Below are 15,393 nucleotides of genomic sequence, written 5' to 3' on the forward strand. Positions count from 1 at the left end.
TCGATGTGGGACAAACCCACTTTTCTAAATTTTCATTCACTTACATTGAAAAGCCTATAAACCTCAAGCTCATAAACCTCATATTTAATCCAACAATCTCCCACATGAATGGAAATTGAAAGTTATACGAAAGGATTTTTCTGATAAAGTTCAACAGGTTGATTCTTGCATAGGATAGGTAGATGTTAACCTTTGAACCTTCCTTTGTGAAAACATACTAATTCACTGGTTGACAGTAGATGTGATGTCTTTGAACTGTACATCCGTTTGTGTGAATTGTGATATACTTCACACAAGACTCTCCCTGATACTATTAAGTTCTCATTATTGTGTTCGTTTTGGCCATGAACACACTCCTGGCTCTGCAAGAGGGTCTAGAATTGAGCCCTGCAATTCCTTCGAAGTGGCCCCACTTCTCTCTCACATAGGTGATTCTATATTGCTTCTTATCGAAATCATTAAAAGCCGTAAGCTTATCCTCAACATTCACTATTTCATAATAGGAATGGACTAGGGATAACCCCCACAGTGATTCTCCAAATTAGTGCGATTAGGTTGTCCCATTGAACCTAGTTCTCGGGATCTTCAGTCAGCGTAGGTTGGGTTTTCTTTTGCACCAATTTATTGGTTTTTTTTTAAATATTATAAATTAATAAAATTATTGTAAAAATGTGGCAAATTGTGAAGTGTTGTAAAACTAGTACAATCCGGGACTTACTGTCCCGGATTCATAATTTTTTTTAAAAAAAAAAGAAAAGAAAGTGGGGGCACAGATTTTAGAAAAAAAATAAAAGGGAGATCGGCAACTGTTTGTGCAAAACTGTCGCTATTGGTGACGGTTTAACCAAAAACCGTCGCTAAGGCAAATCCGTGAAAGCCTGTCACGGATTCTAAGAAGCCGTGTCAGTGTTTTCTTCCTTTAAGTAGAAATGCGGATATGGCTTTCCATCATCGTCGAAAATAATTGTTCCTTATATTCATTCTCGCAAATTATTTCTTTCATTCGATTTATATGTGCAAAATCCATCTTTTTTACTTCGATCATATATTAATATTATTTGTTGATTTTATCGTCCATTTCATTTGAAGAGATACGAAGATGTAATGTTTAATTTCGTTGATAATATTATAATTATATATTAAGAAGTAATTTTTTGTGTAATTTATTTTATAATACTTGTCATTTATTTCAGATATTAGCATCGTCCGTTGATATTATTACAAGTTCCGTATAATTACGTCCGAGAAGATAATTTAATTAATTTTTTTAATATTTTGTTTGTATTATTTATATTATATTAATGTAATTATAATTTTGTTCACTAACATTATATGATTAACTATAATTTAGTTAAATAATATATTTTTAATATTAATCGCGATATTAAAAAATAGTTTGAATATTAAAAAAATAATAAATATGGTACCTGCAATGAACCAGAATTATTAATAAATACAAAATTTTAATACACAATTTTGTAATTACATTAATAACTTCACATGTTATAGTTTTTTTATTCATAATATTTTTTAAAAAAAGCCCGTTCATTATACCAGTTTTAAGTTTTAAGTAATAACAATAGTTATAATATTAATTGTATTATTGGAATTGTAATACTGTAATTTAGAATTTTTCGAATAATAATAAATATACTTAATTTAATTAAATAATAATTACATTTTCGTATCTATTCAAATGAAATGGACGATGAAATCAACAAATAATATTAATATATGATCGAAGTAGAAAAGATGGATTTTGCACATATAAATCGAATGAAAGAAATAAGTTGCGAGAATGAATATGAGGAACAATTATTTTCGACGATGATGGAAAGAATACCCGCATTTGTACTTAAAGGAAGAAAAACACTGACAGGACTTCTTAGAATCCGTGACAGGCTTTCACGGATTTGCCTTAGCGACGATTTTTGGTTAAATCGTCGCCAATAGCAACGCTTTTTAGTTAAACTGTCGCCAATAGCGACGGTTTTGCACAAACAGTCGTCGATCTCCCTTTTTTTTTTAAAGCTGTGCCCCCACTTTCTTTTCTTTTTTTTTAAAAAAAATAATAAAATATATGAATCCGGGACATACTGTCCCGGATTATACTAGTTTTACAAAACATCACAATTTGCCACATTTTTACAATGATTTTATTAGTTTATAATATTTTAAAAAAAACCCCAATTTATTCTATAGGCTTGAGCCTCATTCCCCTTGACGATTTCGTAACTAACTCTCTGTTTAATCCCTTGATTAGCGGATCCGCTATATTATCCTTTGACTTTACATACTCAACAGAGATAACTCCAGTTGAGAGTAGTTGTCTAATGGTATTGTATCTACGACGTATATGCCTAGACTTACCATTATACATTTTATTTTGTGCCCTTCCAATTGCAGATTGGCTATCACAATGTATGCATATAGCCGGCACTGGTTTTTCCCATCCCGGAACATCTTCTAAGAAGTGACGCAGCCATTCAGCCTCTTCAGCACACTTAACAAGAGCTATAAACTCAGATTCCATTGTGGATCTAGCTATTACAGTTTGTTTAGAAGATTTTCACGCAATTGCTGTACCTCCTAAAGTGAATACAAATCCACTTGTAGATTTTGAGTCTTTCATATCATATATCCAATTTGCATCACTGTATCCTTCAATAACATTAGGATATCTGGTGTAGTGCAACCCATGACCACGAGTGAACCTTAAGTATCTTAGCAATATGATAATTGATTTCCAGTGTTCAACTCATGGATTACTCGTCAATCTACTCAATTTGCTTACTGCATAAGTTATGTTTGCTCTTGTATGTACATCAGACTTCCAATGACTCGAGAGTATTCTAATTGAGACATACTCTCACCTCAATTCTTTGATAGATGCTGACTGATATCTATCGGGGTTCTAGCCAATGCAGAGTCATCATTATTGAATTTCTCAAGTATTTTGTCAACATAATGTGACTGACTTAGGGCTAGTCCTTCTGATGTTTTATGGATTTTAATTCCAAGGATTACATCGGCTAAGCCCAAATCTTTCATGTCAAATTTTGAGTTCAATAACTTCTTGGTGGATTTGATCATCTTATCATTACTACAGGTAAATCCTATAGTAATTTTGAGAGTCTTTAATTAATTTATAATATAATGGAGAAATTTGCTAGAATTGGCATGAAGAAGACGAAGGAAATTAAGTATAATTGAAGTAGGAAGAATGAGAAAAAAAAGGTATCCACTGTTAAAGCTATTAAGTATAATTGAGGTAGGAAGAATGGGAAAAATGTATCAGCTGATAAAGGTACTATTGTTTTTTTTTTTTTGAAAAGTAAGTCTGTAATTTTATTATGATAAATCGTTCATTACAAACTCGACCAACCAAAATGAGAATCCGCCGTTCAACCAAACAAAGGGTGAAGGGTATGAAGAAGCAAAATTTACAACTTAATGAGCTACTCTATTCGTCGATCTAGGCTCATAGACAATGTCAGAAATAACTGTGGCAAGAGCCAAGATGCTGATATCAGCTGCACACATGCAGGAATATCCAAGGTCTTTTTGTAAGGCTTTGACTGCTTGCAGTGCAAATACAGAATCCAATGCAACTTGAACATCTTGAAAACTCTTTTCATAAATTAACTTAAGACCATCTCGAATAGCCAATAACTCACCATGAACAACAGATAAGGGTTGAGTAATTTGTTTTCCAAATTCCAGTAGTAATCTCCCTTAACAATCTCGAAGGACACCACCTACACTGTAGCAGTTCGAATTTTCATTAATACATGCATCAACATTAAGTTTGAGGGTGCCTGTAGCTGGTTGTTCCCACCTCTTCTCTGCATGTTCTCTGTGGGCCGTAACAGCTTGGTGATCAAGAGCTTTTACCTTCTGAAAATCTGTTAGAAAGGTCAAGTTCCAAGAGACATCATCTGCCATCTCGAGTCTACTGTTTTGATGAATCAGAAATTGTCTCTCTTTCCAAATGGCCCAAATTTGGATAACAAATTTTTCAAACCCACCTTTCGATATATTATTTCGCATCCAACCACAAAAATCAATTATATTGCTCCCTCTTGCCAATGTCATCATGTGATAGAAATCAGTATCCTTCCATATGTTCTTGGATGGCTCACAAAGAATAGTGAATGGTGTGTTGTATCATGATTAATGTAGCAGAGCACGCATGCTCCATGAATCGGGACATGGTGTCTTAGCAGGTTTAGATTTGTAGGTATAATATCATGAGAAATATGCCACCAAAAAATACGCACCTTCGGCGGAAGGGAGACACTGCAAAGAAATGCCCACCATGTTTGCAAAGTGATAGTCGAACAATTTTCTGGTTGTGTAAATAAACCTTGTTGAAAGCGGTAATCGCCGCGAACCGAGTACTTCCCTTTTTTGTCAAATCTCCAGAATGTCGTATCGCAATAATTCCTTGATGGCAGTGGAATCTTGATAATCTCCCCAGTTATCCATGTATTAAAATTATTCAAAATAAAGTCAACATCCCAAACTCCATCCTTTATCAAGGTGTTCACCGTTGAATCACTACGCCATAGACCATCCAACATCCCTATATTCGAATACATACTTGGTATGCATTTATCATTAAATATTTTTATTGACTTGCCATCACCTACTCTCCAAAGAAGTCCCATCTCTAGGATTCATCTACTCCATAAAATTGATCGTCAAATATAATATGGGTTGCTCCCTAGGCTCGCCTCCATCACACTCCTATGCTTAAAGTACCGCACCTTAAGAACTCGAGAAGCCAGAGAGTTTGGATATCCAATCAATCTCCAAAGTTGCTTCGCAAGAAGTGCTCGATTGAAATCCTCCATTCTTCGAAAACCCATCCCACCCTTCACTTTAGGCTTGCAAAGTAGGTCTCAAGTCCGCCAATGTATTTTCCGCTTCCCATTTTCCATTCCCCACCAGAATTTGGCACATTCCATCTCAATCTCATCACATATAGCTTTGGGTATTTCGAAACAGTTCATAGCTATGTTGGAATAGCCTGAATAACAGATTTAATCAAAGTCTCCTTACCTCAAGTAGAGAAATATTTGTGTTCCCATCCTTGGATCCTTCTCACTACTCTCTCCACAAAGTATCTAAACTGAAGCCACTTACTTTGCATATATACGGTAAGGAGACCTAAATAAATCTCATGCCTCTGAACAACTGGAATAGTGAGAATATATATGATCTTCTCCATCACTAACGGGTTTGTATTTGGACTAAAAGAGAGTGCCAACTTTTTGTAGTTAATCATTTGACTTGAAGCTCGTTCATAGAGGTATAAGCATTCTTTTACTCGAGCCCTGTCTTCCATTGTAGTCCTAAAGAAAACAAGGTTGTCATCGACGAAAAAAAAGTGAGACACCACCGGACAGTTTGAAGCAATCATCACCCCTCAGATTAGCCCTCTAGACTCATAACCGGTGAAAAGTCTAGACATGCCATGGGCACATAATACGAACAAGTAAGACGACAAAGGATCACCCTGTCGTACTCCACGGCTTGGAGTGATAGGCCCAACAACTTCTTGATTTATCCGGAAAAAATATCTCATTGTCCGCACACACCCCCATAATCTTATCAACCCATTCTGACGCAAAACCCAATCGAATCATCATAGCCTGCAAGAAATCCTATTCCAATCGATCATACACTTTATTCATGTCTAGTTTAAGCTCCGCATACCCAACTCTGCCGGACTTTCTAGTATGCAGCCAGTGTATTGTTTCATAACCCACAATGATATTATATGTGATCATTCTGCTCGTATAAAAGCACTCTGGAACTCCTCAATCAATGTCGACATAACCGGCCTTAGACGATTAGTTAGCGCCCGTGCCACTATCTTGTAAGGAACGTTACAAAGCCTTATTGGTCTAAATTCTTTTATGAGCACCAAATTAGGGGTTTTCGGTATCAAAGTGACGATGGTTTCATTCCATCGATCAATAGGGGCCCCATCATTAAGAATATGGAGGACAGCAGGAGTAGCATCCTCACCTACAATATGCCAGAATTTTTTATAAAAGAGTGTAGACATTCCATCCAGACCTGGTGCTTTGTCTGGGTGCATATCAAATAGGGCTCTCCAGACTTCCAATTCTGTGAACATAGCACAAAGAATAGAGTTCATATGTTTATCCACGACTGGTATTACAGTGCCTAAGACAGGCATCATATCGACATCAGTAGGATTACCTGAATTGAACAAGTTGCTGAAGTATTCAAGAACAATATCTGACATTCCATTGCTATTTGTGCACCAATCTCCATGAGATGAGACTAGTCCATTAATAGTGTTTTGTACCCGTCTCCTGGACGCAGACGTATGGAAAAAATGGGAGCTATGATCCCCATCCTTCAGCCATGATACCCGACTTCGCCTCCAGTATAACTCATCTTGGGTGACAAGTTTTTCAACCCCAGTCTCGAGATCCTGTATTTGCGCAATAGATGACCTCCAATTCCAACTTGTTCGTAGATTCTGTAATTGCGTATGTAATTCCTTAAGCTGTTTGGGCATGCATTTAAATTGCGCATTAGACCAGTCCCGGAGCGCATTTGTACAATTTAGGAGGCGTCCCTGAACTGACCTAGAATCAGTTTGAGCACCCCATCCTGCTTTAACTACCTCCCCACAATCTTTCTCCAAGAGCCAATATTTCTGAAGCCGGAAAAAAAAAACATGATGCCTGCGGACCCGTTCCTGATAATGAGACTGAACCCCATTCAATTGGAGACATAGTGGTCGGTGATCCGAGTGATAAAAGTACAGAGATGTAGCTTGGGCAGCAGGGTAAGGTAGTCGCCAGTTAAGATTTCTCACGTATCTATCGAGCCGTTCAAAAATAATGTTGTCTAGTGCTCGTCTATTCACCCGAGTAAATAAATCCCCAAAACTACGTAGATTTTGGAATTCGCGAAGTTCATGTTTATCACGAAAATCTTGCATCCTAGATGGAGCTCTTCTAATACCACCCAACTTTTCACTATCAAAGCAGATTTAGTTAAAGTCACCACCTTTATTAAAGCAGATAATTATATTTATCTCTCATAAATATTTATATGTTACACGTATTTAATATATATTTTATCATAAAATATTTAATTTGTTTATGATATTTATAAAATTTAATAACTAATCGTTATAAAATATTTAATTTTGTTTATAAATCCACTTCACAATCAATGACTTTCTAGTCACAAATAACTATATTTCGAGTAATTGTTACGATTTTCAAATCTAAATCCTTTCCTCCAAACCGTATTTTTGGTATTAAATAAATACTCTATAATACTATGCAAGTATGCATGGCAGTTTTACATGGCCCACAGTTTTAATAATGTTGTAAATAACTATTATAATATATGATATGTATTTCACATTAATACATTATACCATATAATCTTAAACCCGGATTTATACTGCATATAACCATCTAAATTCGAATTTTTTTTTTAAAAAAAAAGAGCTAATTTTTGGGCTAATTTTTTCCTCACCAGCCAATTAAAACAGTTCATTTCCAATTTTGTCATGAATTTGTTTATTCTTGAAAGTATAATTACACACAATAAATTCATCTATACATATCTTTCAATAAATAACAAACTACAAATCATACAAGGATATCTTTGCTTATTTAAATTTCTTTATTTTAAATATAAACAATAATTATCAAATTAATTAAAGGTTAATCACCTGACCAAAAAAAAAAACAAATAAGAGTTAGCTTGACCTTTTTAGGAAACTTTGCCCACACTTTTGTACTGCTTTTCGACAATCTCAAGGGCAAGGCAAGAATATTATTTTGGGATACGTAAGAGCGTAAAAAAATTGATTCGGTATTTTTTCGAGCCGATTCGAAAAATATTTGATTAGTATTTATGTTCGAGTTTTTTTATTCGAATTTGAGTCCAAATTATTTTGTTCGATAGTGTGCAATCCACTCATGAACTTTAATATTTTATTAATATAATATTATTATATATTAATTAAATAAATTTCGAGCATTTCGAGTAATTATTTTCAAACAATAGTTCGAAAAATTTGCGAACATGTTCGAATCTTTCGAGGCCAAACTCGAGCTTTAATTCGAACCATGAAATTGAAATTTTTTGAGTTTCAAATCGAGCTCGATTTTGAATAGAGCTAATTCGATTTTACACCCCTAGAATATACTAAGCTAATAATTTACAGATTGATACACCAATTTATTAATAAAAAAATTTTGTTGTTGTAAAATGGTTCTGGATTTGTCAAAACATAGCACACAAAGGGCTATTTATCTTTTTTCCAAAAGTATTTTTGGAAAAATTTTGGTTGAACCGTTTTTTTCAAAATTAATCATAAAATTCTCAAACCAACTCGTGAATAATTAAGAATAAAAAAATGACCTCGATTTAATATGTTTATATAAACCGGGCCGGTTTTATAATAATTAAAAAATTAATTTTATAGTAAGATTTGACCACAAAAAAAGATATCTTTTTTTATGCCAAATGAAGTTAATTTTTAACACTCGACAATCTATTAAAAAATCCAATTTATCATATTAAGACAAAATATTAATAATAATTAATGTTAATTTGATATTTAAAATAATATATATTTGAAATCCGAAGTCTCGACTCATTTGGTAATTGACATCAACCGGGGAAACATCTCAGGTCATTTTTCTTTCTACTTCATGATTTGACATCCGATGTCTCAACCCACTTGGAAATCCCAAAATTACCCCCCACGATTTGACACGTGTATTTCATGAACAAATCGACCCTAGATTTTCTCCTCCGATCTCCAATTCATGTCTGAAATTTCAAATCTTTTACCTGATTTCTACGTAATTATTGTGATCAATTATAGGAAAGCAGGCGATGATTTGTAAATGGAAGCTGACATTGAACTAACGACTGCATCGTAAACTGAAAGAAATCTCTTTAATTAATTTCCTCCACCAAACCCTTTTCAACCAATCTGTTTCCATTTCTTAAAATCTACTCTGGGTTCTTATTTGTGCACCTGAACAGGTTTTTGGAAAATAGTTGTGGGAGTTGGTGGGTTTTTTACGGGGCTGACAAGGGGGAAAATGAAGCAGTTGACGGCGTTGCAGCAGCAGAACCGCCGTAGCAACAGCTTCCGTGGCGGGCCTTCGCCGCTGGAAGGGGCGGTGGACGGCGGTAAGAAGTCTCCGGTGACTATTTTCTGGTTGGTCCTGCACGGACTCTGCTGTTTGATAAGTTTAGCGCTGGGTTTTCGATTTTCGCGGCTTTTGTTTTTTCTCTTGTTTTCTATTTCCTCGTCCCCATTACCCCCTTCTGCACCCACTTTTTCCGTTCTCCGTACTTCCTCGGATACGGCCACGCCGCAGCCTATGGGGAATTTTTCCACGGGAGGAGGGAGTAAGGTGGTGGTTGGGAGGCATGGGATACTGATACGGCCGTGGCCAAATCCCGATCCGGCCGAGGTGATGAAGGCGCACAAGATAATTGAGAGGGTTCAGATCGAGCAAAGGTCTCTGTATGGTATCAAAACGCCTAAACCAGTTATTGTGATCACACCTACTTATGTTCGAACTTTTCAGACACTTCATCTCACTGGAGTGATGCATTCTTTGATGAATGTTCCCTATGATCTTGTGTGGATCGTGGTTGAAGCTGGCGGTGTTACCAATGAGACGGTCTCGCTGATTTCTAAATCGGGACTGAAGACTATTCACATTGGATTTGATGAAAAGATGCCAGTTCTGTGGGAGGATCGGCATAAGTTGGAGTCGAGGATGAGGCTTCATGCTTTGAGGTATATGTTGATAGTGTCCATGATTTTATTTTGATTAATTAATTTGATTTTGGTTGATTTAGAGCGTTAGTTTTGGTAAAAGGTTGTTATCATAATTCATAGCGATTAATTAGCAGGAAAGATTATGTAACTTAAGGTCTTTAAAATGTGCAGGGTAGTTAGAGAGAAGACGTTAGATGGTATCATAATGTTTGCAGATGATAGTAACATGCATAGCATGGAGTTATTTGATGAGATCCAGAATGTAAAATGGGTAGGCTCTGTTTCAGTTGGCATTGTTACGCATTCTGGGGGTTCTGAGGAACGAGAATTCCCAGTGGCGCAGAACGATGATGACAAGACCTCCAAATTGCCTGTTCAAGGGCCGGCTTGCAATTCTTCAAACCATTTTGTTGGGTGGCATACCCTTGATATGTTGCAGTTTGCAGATAGAAGTGCTAGATATATTGGTGACAGGGCTGTTGTGCTACCAAGAAAGCTGGAATGGGCTGGGTTTATATTAAATGCAAGATTGGTGTGGGAGGACACAGCAGATAAGCCCGAATGGGTTAACAAATTAGATGAGGTTGGTAGGAATGAAGAAGATCTCGAGAGTCCATTATCCTTGTTAAAGGATACGTCAATGGTGGAGCCTCTTGGGAGTTGTGGGCGCAAAGTTATGCTATGGTGGTTGCGTGTTGAGGCTAGAGCAGATAGTAAATTCCCTGCAAGGTTAGGCTTTTGTGCTATATTTTAAAGTACGTACTGGTGGTTCCTTGTGGCTCCATCCCTTTTAAATGGGTGTGATCTGCTTATCTTCTGCTCGTGTCATTGTTTGATATTGTGCGGATAGTGATTTGGCAGTTATTTCTCTTCAGTTTCTGTCATGATCTTAATGCATTTTTTGTGGAATGATTGACTAGTTTCTAATGTTTGATTGTTGTAGACCTCTTTATGAAAAGGAAATGGGATCACTGTCTAATTGACTATTAGTTATGGTGAAGGACAGGCTTCATTTGATATGTGTAGTTTCTGAGTGTGTTATTTTTTTCCATGAAAAATGAGTCATGTAATTAGGGTAATTTGTGCTATAAATTTCCCTGTACAATCTGTATTGACTATACAGGTTCCACAGAAGTCTGCTGAATCTAGCTAATGAGATCTATCTGATTCAAATATCTCATATTAAAATATTAAAACTAGGAAGAGTAGCTTACAAACTCATTATGGTATACCACCCATTAGGAAAACATTTGGGGATGATGCCCCTCTTGGGGATATAATTTAATATTGGTGCTCTCATTGAAAGTCGACACAGCGGAAGAGACAACATAAAAAAAGGCTACCATCGGATCGGTGTGGATAAAAAAAATATAGGCTGAATTAAGATGCTTGATTCATGCACTGAATACTGAAAGGATAGTGAAAGCCGTATAAAACGGACACCGCGGACGTCAGTTTCATTAAGGGGTCAATAATTTTAAAAATATCCCACATTGAAATATTAAAACTAAAGAGTAGCTTATAAACCCATGTTGGTATACCACCCATCAAGCAAACTTTTTGGGATTGTACCCCTCTAAAGAATACCTAACACCATCATGATCTACCATTTGTGCTGAAAGTTATCTTTTGGTGAGACTCCTTGTACCGAGCGGGTTAGCTTTCATCTTGCCACCAATTTGCTGCTTGGATGACAGAACTATTTGTTTATGCATTTATCAACTTGATCGATTCACCAGAAAGAGAGGTGAGACTCCTGTAGAGCCAAAAGCCAATCAAAGCAGCTACCAGAACAATTTGATATAGAATACATTCTTTTTTTCAACCTTGGAAGACCGTAGTTATATTTTTTGTATACCCATTCTGCTACATTGTCTTTCAAACTGATTTATTTCGTTCATTCCTCAAGTGTTTTAGACTTATTGACTTTGGACGAGGTTTGTATTATCATCAATTCATCATGTTTTCTTTTATGCCTTTCTATGAAAAACAGTATCATCGTCAATCATACTGCTTTATTTTCAGCGGCCTACTTGAGACTATATCTGTGCTGCGAAATGATTTTTTTAACAGCTAGTTTAAATTTATAATAAGCTTTATTCGGGGAGTCAGTCTCAACGTGTACAAATTTGCCCATCGTTCTCAGTATTGGCTTAAAATTAGTGACAGGAATTGGCATATTTTTAATACCCATATTATCCTATAGTTTACTGCATATTACCAACAAACTGAGAGTGCTGCTACTCTGACTGCATTTGCGGCCTTGACGTGCATAAGTAGATTAGCTGTCTTTACCGCTTCGGATGTTGCATGCTTTCCATTACTCCATAACAATAGGCACCGAGTTTTCTAACATTTAGAATCGTGCTCGTTTTATCATTGTTATATATAAAAACTAGCAGAGGGCACTAATTTCTTGCACCAAATTGTGATCTCGAACTATATTTAATTCTTATGAATATGTACGGCCATGTAACCAACTTGAAATAATTCTTTTTTCAAAATGTAGATGGATAATTGACCCACCATTAGAGATCACTGTCCCGGCAAAACGTAGTCCATGGCCCGACTCTCCTCCCGAACTTCCTACAGAAAAAGTTGTTGGTATCCCAGAGAGTATCCCAGAGAACACTGAAAGGCGTGCAGCCAAAGTTGGTTCAAGAAGAAAACGCACTCGGAGCAAGAAGAAAAATGCGGCAAAAGTATTGAATGATCATGTTACTATTACAAGACAATCTGGGGATAGCTAGAAGCCTATATTCATCACATCTCAGGTACCGGGCAAATGTGACTTTGTGACCAATGAGCAAGCCTCGACACGATCACCATGGAGGTCAAATGTTTGATATATTGTTTGGTAAATACATCGAGGCACATGTTACATATACAATGGCCGGCCGATACATACATTTGATTCTTGGCTTGGTTTAGTTCAAGATTGGTTTTCTGTGAAATTCTTTCTATTCTTCCTTAGTCCATTCCTTCATTCGTGTGATATAACATTTAAGCTTGTTTTTGGCTGTACCGTGTATGTACTTTTCTCCCGAGCTTCATATTCCAAGAATCTCGAAATAGAAACAATTCGGTATACTTTTTGCTTTTTTTTTTTTTTTTTTTGAGTTTTAGGTCGTCGGATTAATCGATGGGAGAGCAAATGTCCCACCTTTCAGATGAAACTAATTCAAATTTATATTAAGTTTAATTAATTATCTTCAAAACTACTAAATTTGCAACTCGACATAGGATGAATTAATTAGAACATGCTGCAGACATTATGGGACCTCACAGATTTCTAGGATTCATAAACTCCTACAACTTCCCATATATTTACTAATTCCGTGGCTTTAAATTACAGATAAAATAACTCGTATATACATTTATTCCCAAAATGGAAAGTAAGCTGGTTAGTCGGCATTCGCTGTCTGGAAAAAGTAAAATACGTAAAGTAATTCAGATTTCAGCATCATAATTATCCATTCTTTCAATAAAATAAAAAATTTAAATAATCATCCATTAATAGTTTATTAGTTTTTAAAATTCATTTATTTTTAAGTCTATAATATAATATATCTTTTTAAATTTAGTCCGTTTAAATAGTTGTAGAGTAGCTATCTTATGAGATGATCTCACGAATCATTATCTATGAGACGGGTCAACCCTACCGATATTCACAATAAAAAATAATACTCTTAGCAAAAAAACTAATACCCCTACCGATATTCACAATAAAAAATAATATTCTTAACAAAAAAAGTAATATTTTTTCATTGATGACCCAAATAAAAGATATGTCTCACAAAATACGACTTGTGAGATCGTCTCACACAAGTTTTTTCATAGTTGTAACCTTCCATACGTTGTCCCGAGTAAGAATAAACATTTACAAGGGGTCAACTGAGGCCTATTAAATTCAAACGTGGGCACATATTAATCTCTATATCATTTTCAAGTCGATCTTTGTAAATTTTTGGATAATTTAAATTTCGGTTATTTAACAAAAAAAAAAAAACTATTGATTGAAGAAAAATTATTAAAAGAATTATAAAACTGCTAATTTTCCAAAATACCAACGATATAATTACAATTTGGTGTTGCTAATCTAACTAAATTATTTTGATATTTTGTTGAGATTGTTTATTCACCCTCTCTAAACCAACGTGCACAAGCTAACATAACTAATTTTTTAAATGCGGAATTGGATTTTTCTTTTAAAAAATAAGATTAAATTTTAAAATATAAAAATACAACGTATCAAAAGTATTTAGTCATTATCGAATTACACATTAACTTATTGCCACAATCCATCAATCAAATTGCATAAATCTGAATATTTAAGTTGTAATATTTGACATAGTGTTTGATATTATTGAAATATTTTTAAATAATTTAACTCAGGTATTACTAATCAATATAACAATAATGAGATCCTACCTATGTGGGCACTAACCTCACTTCAATTTCAACAGGTAAGATCTTGCTACACATACAATTTCAAAAAAAAACGTGGGTCCTATATATGCATGGACAAATATTGATCATACATCCTATCATGGTTACAATGCCCACATGAGTAGGATGAAATAAACTCATGTCTTCTATTGTAATGATCTAATTTGTCGACATTGTACTTTAATCATGTATCTTTTGTTTTTGTTGTTTTTAGTCATATTTCACCATAGTGCTGACGTGATATCAGAATGATCATTAATTTTCAATTTTATATCGATATTTTTCAGTGCGACATCAACATTTTTTATACCACGTTATAACTCCGGCAAAACAGGGTTAAAAACCAGCAAAAAAATTACAAAACTAAAATGCAACTTTGATAAATTAGATAAAAAAAACAAAAACAAGACAGCGTGTGTGTGTGTGTGTATATATATATAACGTCCGAAAACTAGAACATACTAACCACATGCAAGCATGAAATTTTATTTGAAATTTATTTAAATGAGTGGTATAGAAACATGTTTAAGTATTGTCACGATTTATTGTTATTTAACCGAATGTTATGAATGTAAACTTTCTAGAGTCGATACGCGATGTACGGCAGAAGGCGAGAGAACCGGGGACGATTTTGATAAAGTTTCTACTTTTAGAATGTTACAAATAGAAACTTTAAATTTAGTAAGTCCAAAATAGGAAAGCGACAATCTATTTATAGTCAGGGAGGAACTTAATCGGTAACGAACTTTTGCTAGAAAATGAGTAGTTTCGGTCGTGCGATACTAGAAACGAGTGGCACCAAATATTTTTAAATATTTTTGGGACTTTTTAGTGGATTAAATATGTACTTAAATTAACACCTAAATGTGCCTATTTTGTTGGTGGTTAATTAATTAATTATAGGGCTCATTATGAAAACTTAAGCCCAATTAACAACTTAATGGCCTAATTAAATAAAACCTAATAACCTTACACCATCATTCTCACGCCTTCCACACACAATTGCAGCGAGCGCACATACACACTAGGACACTAGGGTGCCGAGAGATAGAGGAAGGAAGGAAGGAAGGGAGGTTTCACGTCATGTTCGTCTCTCGTCGCATTGTCGCTCGTATATCGTGAGAATAAAG

General features: G+C 35.1%; 1 protein-coding gene across 1 annotated transcript; it reads left to right on the forward strand.

The window, feature by feature from the left end:
* Positions 1-8,783: 8,783 nt before the first annotated feature.
* On the forward strand, positions 8,784-12,787 carry LOC142531137 (beta-1,4-xylosyltransferase IRX14-like). The gene is made up of 3 exons (XM_075637197.1): positions 8,784-9,832; positions 9,986-10,543; positions 12,324-12,787. Exons 1-3 carry the CDS (start codon positions 9,123-9,125, stop codon positions 12,562-12,564), a joined length of 1,509 nt encoding a protein of 502 aa, XP_075493312.1. The 5' UTR covers positions 8,784-9,122; the 3' UTR covers positions 12,565-12,787.
* Positions 12,788-15,393: the final 2,606 nt, after the last annotated feature.

This window comes from Primulina tabacum, chromosome 17 (genome assembly GCF_025594145.1).
Source record: "Primulina tabacum isolate GXHZ01 chromosome 17, ASM2559414v2, whole genome shotgun sequence".
In the NCBI taxonomy this organism is placed as follows: Eukaryota; Viridiplantae; Streptophyta; class Magnoliopsida; order Lamiales; family Gesneriaceae; genus Primulina; species Primulina tabacum.